The 8,818-nt window shown below is 33.1% G+C and overlaps 2 protein-coding genes across 2 annotated transcripts in view; both read left to right on the top strand.

Annotated features, from left to right (window-relative positions):
* Nucleotides 1-1,102: 1,102 nt before the first annotated feature.
* Nucleotides 1,103-5,773, top strand: EMB2775 (ATPase family associated with various cellular activities (AAA)). Its single transcript, XM_021426885.2, has 11 exons — nt 1,103-1,280; nt 1,402-1,512; nt 1,842-1,874; nt 2,308-2,476; nt 2,751-2,932; nt 3,152-3,288; nt 3,424-3,522; nt 3,837-3,906; nt 3,979-4,053; nt 4,774-4,819; nt 5,448-5,773. Exons 1-11 carry the CDS (start codon nt 1,197-1,199, stop codon nt 5,504-5,506), a joined length of 1,065 nt encoding a protein of 354 aa, XP_021282560.1. The 5' UTR covers nt 1,103-1,196; the 3' UTR covers nt 5,507-5,773.
* A 717-nt stretch (nt 5,774-6,490) lies between these two features.
* LOC110415036 (uncharacterized) overlaps nt 6,491-8,818 on the top strand; it is a 2,753-nt gene continuing 425 nt past the window's right edge. The window contains 7 exon segments of the mRNA XM_021426509.2: nt 6,491-6,641; nt 6,746-7,146; nt 7,149-7,260; nt 7,263-7,322; nt 7,325-7,489; nt 7,492-7,524; nt 7,527-7,986. Of these exon segments, the coding sequence (XP_021282184.1) occupies nt 6,802-7,146; nt 7,149-7,260; nt 7,263-7,322; nt 7,325-7,489; nt 7,492-7,524; nt 7,527-7,986 (1,175 nt within the window). The 5' untranslated portion in view covers nt 6,491-6,641; nt 6,746-6,801.

The raw sequence follows: 8,818 nt of genomic DNA on the forward strand, positions 1-8,818 counted from the left end.
TTTAAGTATTATGCAATAAATTTTCAAAAAATAATATTTTTTAAAAGTTAACTGTTTCAACCTTCTTGACGTCATTTAACTTAAAAATTATTTTAAGTTTTTGAATTATTTAAAAAATTTATAAATTTTTATTTTTTTATTATGTTTAATTAAATTTGTGTATTTTTTATTTTAATACATATAATTTTTTATGATTAATTATTTTTAATCATTTGTCATTATGTCACGTGGTGATGACGTGGAATATTAAAATATCATTATAGATTATAAAATGATTTGTCAACATAGAGTAATGAGATGTGAAAAAATAAGATGTCATGATAAATAATAAAATGATTTATTGATGTTGTATAATGATATGATTATATGATATCTTTATTTACATATAAATATAATATAACGTAAAAAATTATAAAATATTTTAACAAATTGTAATTAATAAATCATTGGTTATAAGAGTTTATTAATTTAAAATAAAAATATAAAAATTTAATTAAATATAATAAAAAATAATTATTTATTTAAATTTTTAAAAAAATTAAAAAAAATTAAATCTTCAATAAAAAAATGATAAAAGAATAAATTATCTTATTATAAGTTCAAAAAATTACTTGTATGTAATAAAAAATTAAAAATTATTACAATAAATCTCCGTAAAAAGAAAAAATTAGTAGATCAATGTAAATGGTACTAGTAAATGGTACATAATTAGTAACGAGGACTTTATCATATCAACCAAAAATCAAAATCATTTATATTTGATTTAACAATTTTAATTTTGTAAATAATATCTCTCATTTTGATTATTTGGTTAAATGAACATCATAAGAAGAGTTTTTTTATTTTATCGATAAAATGATAGAAAGGGTCTATTTATGTAACAAATTCTCCTAATAACAATACAAAAAATTGTTTTTTACTTTTATTTAATTTTTATATAAATTAGATTGATTTGTCATCTATTCACACTCAATATGTAAAGATCGAATGGAGGTCAAAGTCCAAACCCAAAAACATTTTATTTTCCTAAATTATAATATTTCAATTGACTTAACAGTTTCTATTCTTTAGTTTTTCCACTATATAAAGCCCAGCCGTCCTCTCCCTACTTGTTTCCCGCCACTTTCTCTCTTCTTCTTACTGTCTCTCATTTCCTCTTTCACTCAGACAAGCAAAAACAAGGAAAAATCTGAAAGATGTTGTGGGTAGATAAGTACAGACCCAAAACCCTTGACCAAGTTATGGTTCATCAAGACATTGCCCAAAATCTCAAAAAATTGGTACTAATTTTTTTTGGTTTACTTCTTTAAACACAATTCTATTTAGTTTTAAATGCCTATTTTCTCTCTCTTTTTTTTCTTTAATTGATTCAATTAATGGTTTTTTTCTCGAATTAAACAGGTTACAGAGCAAGATTGCCCACATTTACTCTTCTATGGGCCATCTGGGTCTGGCAAGAAAACCCTAATTATGGCTCTTCTTAGACAGATCTTTGGTCCCAGTGTTGAAAAGGTCTACTCTTTTATTTTATATATTTTTGGAAAAAAATTTCATTTTTTTTCACCTTTTGACCCAATTTTGGTTTTTTGCTTAATTAATGCTTGGTAAGTTGAGAAAATTTTAAGTACTATGATGAAATTTGAGGTCATTGAAATGTTATGGTTTGTGAATAAAATGAATAAACGGGAAAATAATTTCTTTTTTCAGTTTTAAGCTGGCCTTTTCATGGAATTGAGAAAGGAATGTGTATCGAGCTGTTTTAGATTGAACTAATGACTTTCTCTATTTTCTGGCTTTTCTTATATTTGAACTGAGGGTTTTTTTAATTTTTTTGGTTGCAGGTGAAAGTGGAGAATAGGAATTGGAAAATTGATGTAAGTCTCACATGTATATCAAAAGTTTTTAATATTGTTAAAAAAATTTTCAGTTTACTGTCAAGTCGGTAAACATATGTCGGATTTCTTATTAAGTTTCTTTAGCAGTTTGAAATCAGTCTTTAAATGCCTTTGAAGGGATGAAACCTGTTTAAATGTTTTAGTACTTGCTTCTTCTCACCTTCTTCTTCTTCTTGAAAAGTTAGAAAAAAAAAAGGATATAAATAGTGATTTTAATGGGAAAACTTGCTCAATGGTTCAGGAGACCTTTATGCTTGTTTTTAAATTTACTGTTAATTATTTGGTATGCTGCAGAATGGAGCTTATTGTTTGTTGAGCATTCATAATCAATACCATTATTAATTTGTATCTCTGCCCTGTTTCTCCCTTCATGTCTCTAACTTGGCATCGCTTTCTTTTAATTTCATTTCAGAGTGGAAGCAGAACCATTGATCTGGAGTTGACCACATTATCAAGCACCAACCATGTGGAGTTGAGTCCAAGTGATGTAGGCTTTCGGGACAGATATGTAGTTCAGGAGATAATTAAAGAAATGGCTAAGAATAGACCAATTGACACCAAAGGGAGAAAAGGATATAAAGGTAATTCTGATAATTGATTTCTTTCCCCTCTAAATAAACCCCAGTTAGAAATATTTCTCTCTTTTAGAATCCGGTGTTCAAATATGTCTTGAAAGGAGCGCCAATATGTATCTGTAGTAGTTCTCTGGACTTAATGTTCATTTATGTTTCCCTTCATGTTTATAACTTCTTCTTGATGCTCATTTCAAGTTGGTAGGTTTGTTTCTCTTTTTAAAATCAGAGTAATTGTATATAATTTCACCATTATTCTGACATGATCTCTTATGAATGTCAGTGTTAGTACTCAATGAAGTTGACAAGCTTTCAAGAGAAGCCCAACATTCTCTTCGAAGAACAATGGAGAAGTATAGTGCTTCTTGCCGGCTAATTTTGTGTTGTAATAGTTCTTCAAAAGTCACTGAGGCCATCCGTTCTCGTTGTCTGAATATCCGAGTAAATTCACCTTTGGAAGAGCAGGTTGGGAGATTTTATTGTTTTTTATTCATATTTGACAGTATACATAAATAAATTCAGTGGCACATTCCTTAAAGTCTTTGCCACCACATTGTAAAAGGTTATCACCATTAGACTTATCATGTTTATACTCACGTTATTTTCCATGAAAGAATCTTCGTTCTCTCCCTGTCTGGCTTCTTATGGTGAATTGACTTGTTTCTGTGGAATTCTCTATGTTAGATTATTAAGGTGTTGGAGTTTGTTGGAAAGAAAGAAGGGTTGCAACTTCCATCTGGTTTTGCAGCTCGCATTGCAGAAAAGTCAAATCGGAGTTTAAGAAGAGCTATATTGTCATTTGAGACTTGCCGCGTTCAACAGTTAAGCTCCTTGTTATCTTTTAGAGATAATTTTGGTGTCATGGAAACCAGCTTGGTTGTCTTCATCAGATTACCTAAGAAAACAACGTAGGAGACTTCCTTATATCTGTGTTTCGTGTTGTTTCCTGATTATAGGTACCCTTTCACAAGCAGCCAAGCAATTCCACCAATGGATTGGGAGGAATATATATCCGAAATAGCAACTGACATAATGAAGGAGCAGAGCCCTAAAAGGTTTGTTTTTTATGCATCTTATACTATATAAGTGTTCTGTTAGTAAAATTGCTGCAAGAATTACATAATTCCTTTAAGTTTTAATACATTTTTGGTTAGTACATTAGTTAGTCAGTTGCTTAAAGTGCAGCAACTGCTGAAGTTCTGGCCTCAAAGATATTAGAGGTTTTATATATTTCTTGTTTCTAAAAAATGAGAAAGCACATCTACTTGGAAGGATGAGTAAAAGTGGGTGAGGAAATGAAATGTCCTTTATTGTAGTTTTCTATAGACCTGCTTCAAACTTTTTATTTAACCTTTCTTTTATGCTATAGGCTTTTTCAGGTTCGAGGGAAGGTATATGAATTGCTTAGTAATTGCATCCCTCCAGAGATAATTTTGAAGGTAAACACAGCCCCGCATTATGTGGTAGCTTGATTCTTTCTCCAATTAAAGTGTTTTTCCTCACTGTCTCAGAGGCTCCTTCATGAATTATTGAAGAAATTGGATGCAGAACTAAAGCATGAAATGTGCCATTGGGCTGCATATTATGTAAGTTTGCTAGTGTTTCTTATCTGACCCACTTTATAGTGGCTGTTGTTCCTTTCGCTTCTGGTGGGCCGGGCAGTCTGTTTTACCTTTCTCTTACTAACCATAAATACCTTATTGCTTGTTGGTCAATATGACTGATTATCACATTTTGCTTTATAGCTAAGAATCATTGGCATATTGAGCTCAATTCTCTACTCAATTCCTTGACCTCCACAAGAAGCCAATCTGCTGACACCCTTGGATGTTTCCCTCCAATTTGCAAACCCCAAAATGAAAGAATAAAAGAGAAAGAATGTCGTTTCCATCATACATTCATGCTGTTATTAAATTGCAAAATTTGAACAAATAATTGGGAAGACATTAAAGAATCACGTAATTTACACCTAATCTCTATTTCTCACTGGTCCAAATTGTGATTGGTTATGCTTGGAATGGATACTGCCTATCATAAGTGGTGCATTACAAACTGCCAGGAGATGTTTGGTAGAAGTTCCAATTTAATGTGAAGGAGTGACAATTTTCAATGTATGTAAATCTCGGGAATATACTAGTGGTGAGCTAAGATATTCTTAAGATGAGACCTAATGCTATGTTCTACAGAAAATGGTGAAATTCACGAGGCTTCAACCTGCTTAATAGAAGAAATGCCACTGAATTTAACTCGTGCTCTATTTTGTTTATACTAATATCTTAACTCCCCAATTTCTTTTACTTTTACAGGAACATAGGATGCGTCTTGGACAGAAAGCCATCTTTCACATTGAAGGTACATAAAACTTTCTGTGTTGGTATTGACTAAGTTCTTATTTCATTTGTTGAAATCACTAAATTGTCCTTGGAGCAAGATTGATGTTTGTGAATGGGAGAACAAATTTTGGTTCTACCTAGCCTTCAACTTTCCTAAAACAAAAATCTCAATGGATTGGGATTGGTATACTGATGTCTACATCAGATTGCTGCATCAGGGCATGTTTCCTTGAAATTTTCTTGGGCTACCGGTGATTTATTCACCCCTATTTTGTCATTCTTTCAATGATATGCAACTTATATTTTTACACTAATGTGAACTTTAGCACAAGATTGAATGTAGTTTCTCACTCCCTTCTGGAGACATTCTTTGACAATTTTGAGCGTTTATCCAATTGTGCGTAGGCTTGGAAATGACAAAGAGTTGGCTGAATTGTAAATCAGTATCTTATCTTTAGAGGTCAAGATATCAATATTTGGTTGATAGAGATGTCTTTAAAAATATTCCAATTGTCTGACTAGTTTATTTGTCTCCTTTCTGATATTTGCAAAGAGTTAACGCTTAGGCAGCTGCACAACACAAGTCTTGGGTTGTTTTCTTTTGATCAATTTTGTTCTTATGTTGTTCTTCTTGATTAAATTTGTAGCATTTGTTGCCAAGTTCATGAGCATTTACAAGGCTTTCTTGATTGCAACCTTCGGCTGAAGAATAAACGAGCATCTCGCCAGGTGATCTTTAAACGCCATTTTGCAGAACCTGGCAGAATCTGGTTATCAAGTTTCCAGCGCTCTGTTGAGGCAGCTTGTCATTTTGTTCTTGAAATGTGTTATATGACCTGTTGGCATTCTTGTTCTCATGACTAATGAGCTTCACTTGTACCTCTCTTGTCTTCTCACCTTTCCATATGATCTTCAGTTACCTTTGTTTTCAGTTCAACTTTATCTTGTGCTTCACTTTCCAAGACATGGACATGATCTGACAGATAATAGAACTGATTCCGGTCGTAACAATAATTGTGAGGTGCAAGTAGTAACTTGCAAAATGAAGGGAGATTTCTCAAACAGAAGTAATACACAATATTTCCGTAACAAGAAGCATATAAAATTTGAGGTTTGAGAATGGTACGAGAGAAAATAAAAATTACTTATTGATGAGGATGGCATTCTGTGTGGGATTGACATGGTATAAAAATTATACATCATCGATATGCCAAATATAAATCTTATATATATATATATATATATATATAGTATTGAATCATTATTTGAACTATAACAGAATTATTTTTAAATTATTTTATTATTTAGTAATGTATCTAAATTGAAAAAAAAAATTTAAATAAATAATTTTTGTTAATTTAATAGTTAAAATAGTAAGCTTGCAAAAATTATTTGGCATTTCTAATCACTCCATTCACGATTATAATTATTATAACATCATATGTAAATAAGTGTATTTTTCAAAATTAAATAAACAAAAAGGTCCTTTCTATATCTTCGATGAAAAATAAATAAATAAATAAAAAGATCCTTTCAAACATGAACTCTAGGCTGCCTAGCCCATATAATTTATAAAGGCCATTTCCTCGGTTTTCATTTTCTGTTTTTGGCTAATACCATTTTTTTTTTATAATTACAGTGGTTGGTTATGCCATTAATTTTATTAAATTATATTATCAAAATATTCAAAAATATTTTATTTATTTACACGTGGTTTTTTTTGTTTAACCCCATCCATAGAGATCGGGTTTTCTTTTAGCTTATAAAGTAATTTCTCTTCCCAATCAGCATTTGTTTATTTCTCTGAAATCCATTTCTCTATCGGACAAGCTCGCCTTCAGGTAATTCGATTTTAGGGTTTCGATCATTATTTTCTGCCGGAACTTCGTACGTTTTGTGTTTCTTTACCATTTTCTTTAATTAGTTCCTTGTTCTTCATCTGCAGTTTGTCGTTTGGTTACTAAGAAAAAGTAGGAAAACCAGAAAGAAGAGTAAAAAAAAATGTCGGTCACGGCAGGTGTTAGTGATACTATTATAGCAATTAGGGATAAACTTAGGGGAAAAATTGGACAAACAAAAGTTAAAAGATACTGGCCTGGGAAAGCTCCTGAGTGGGCTGACGATGCCGATGAAGATGGCGATATTAGGATGGCTAGGGCTGTTGCTTTAGAAAAAGCCTTTCCTAGTCGTGATGATTCAGATGTTGTTAGAAAAGATGATCCTAGGTTACGTCGTTTGGCTGAGAGTAGGATTGATAATAGGGATGAAATTAGGGCTGATCATAGACGTATTAGGCAAGCGGAGATTGTGTCTACGGAGGAGGAGGAGAATAGGAGGAATGAAGGGTGGAGGCAGAGGAAGAAGATGAGGATGCGTTGGAGGAGAGGAGGAGAAGGATTAGGGAGAAGTTGCTTCAGAGGGAACAAGAGGAAACGGCATTGTTGGAGGAGGAGGAGGAGAAGAAGAAGTGGAGGAAGAAAGAGAGGAAGAGTCAGAGTATGAGACAGATTCGGAAGAGAACATACGGGGATTGCAATGGTGAAGCCGGTTTTTGTGCCAAAGTCAGAGAGAGATACGATAGCTGAGCGTGAACGGTTGGAGGCAGAAGAACGGGCTATTGAGGAGGCGGAGAAGAGGAAGTTGGAACATAGGAAGGTTGAGACAAGGCAAATTGTGGTTGAGAAGATTAGGGAGATGAAGAGATTCAGAAGAATATGGAATTGGAGGCGAAGTGGCTGATGTGGATACTGATGATGAGGTCAATGAGGCAGAGGAGTATGAAGCTTGGAAGGCAAGAGAGATTGCTAGGATTAAGAGGGATAGAGAGGAAAGGGAAGCAATGATAAAGGAGAAGGAAGAGATTGAGAAGGTTAGAAATATGACGGAGGAAGAGAGGCGGGAATGGGAGAGAAAGAATCCGAAACCTGCTCCACCACCTAAGCAAAAGTGGAAGTTTATGCAGAAGTATTACCACAAGGGTGCTTTCTTCCAGGAAGAAGCTGATGATCCTGCTACATCTGTTGGAGCAGACAATATTTATCATCGTGATTTCTCTGCCCCGACAGGTGAGGACAAGATGGACAAGACCATATTGCCTAAGGTTATGCAGGTCAAGCATTTCGGTCGTAGTGGCAGAACCAAATGGACCCATCTTGTCAATGAGGATACAACTGATTGGAACAATCCGTATGTTCTCCTTAATTCTGTCTTTTTATCTCTTCCAAATTGATATTCCCTTAAAAGGTTAATTTCTCTGATGTTTTACATTAAGTCTTGCTCAAGAAGTTGCCATTCTGTACTACCAGCTTAGTTATCTTCAATCTAAAGCGGCTTATAATTTGTTGAATATGCCCTAAGCATTTAATATTAACTGAAGAACACAGTCAGAGTGAACAGTATCGATGAATATAATTTATGGCTTGAAGGAAGAAGTGTTAATTTTTAGTAACTAAAGCTTGTTTCTAGGAGGCACAGCAAAGAAACCTTGATGGAATTTATATCATGTTTGCTGATTTGTTTACTCTAATTATTCACTTCTGGGATGAGTTTTTCGGGTTTTTGTTGGATGCACAGAATTCTCTAGAAGATATTATTGGCTTCTTTTTAGTTGCAATTTTGATACTGTATGAGTCTCTTGGAGAGTATTAATCCACTCATATTGAATTTCTTCATACTCCATATGACACTTCTTGCCTTAAATTCCTCCATTTTGAATGATGCTAGTTAACATGCATGAAGTAAATCTGCTTAGTTTCTGACATGATCATCTGAACTGAAATTTAGCATGCCACAAGTTGAATGGTATAATCAATAAAAAGAAGAGGTACAGAAACAGGGAATAGTAGATAATGAGTATGCTTCCTATCAATCAATTAAATCTTTTATTTGAAGAAAATAATCTCTAGAATGGCCCTTAAATTGTAATTTCATGGATGTGTGGGATTGGAACCCTAGAGATGTGCCCTTTGAACATTTGATATGGCTGATGTTACTCTTTTGCATAACCTCTAAAGATAAG

Source organism: Theobroma umbraticum, unplaced genomic scaffold (assembly GCF_002168275.2).
Source record: "Theobroma umbraticum cultivar Fairchild unplaced genomic scaffold, ASM216827v3 scaffold_147.0, whole genome shotgun sequence".
Taxonomy (NCBI): Eukaryota; Viridiplantae; Streptophyta; class Magnoliopsida; order Malvales; family Malvaceae; genus Theobroma; species Theobroma umbraticum.

What these genes read in the sequence shown, in the direction of transcription:
- EMB2775 (XM_021426885.2), top strand. Translation starts at nt 1,197, where the DNA reads ATGTTGTGGGTAGATAAGTACAGACCCAAAACCCTTGACCAAGTTATG. An exon ending in AAGGAGCAGAGCCCTAAAAG is followed by an intron (nt 3,523 to 3,836) that starts GTTTGTTTTTTA and finishes TTTATGCTATAG; the next exon opens with GCTTTTTCAGGTTCGAGGGA. An exon ending in CTCCAGAGATAATTTTGAAG is followed by an intron (nt 3,907 to 3,978) that starts GTAAACACAGCC and finishes TCACTGTCTCAG; the next exon opens with AGGCTCCTTCATGAATTATT.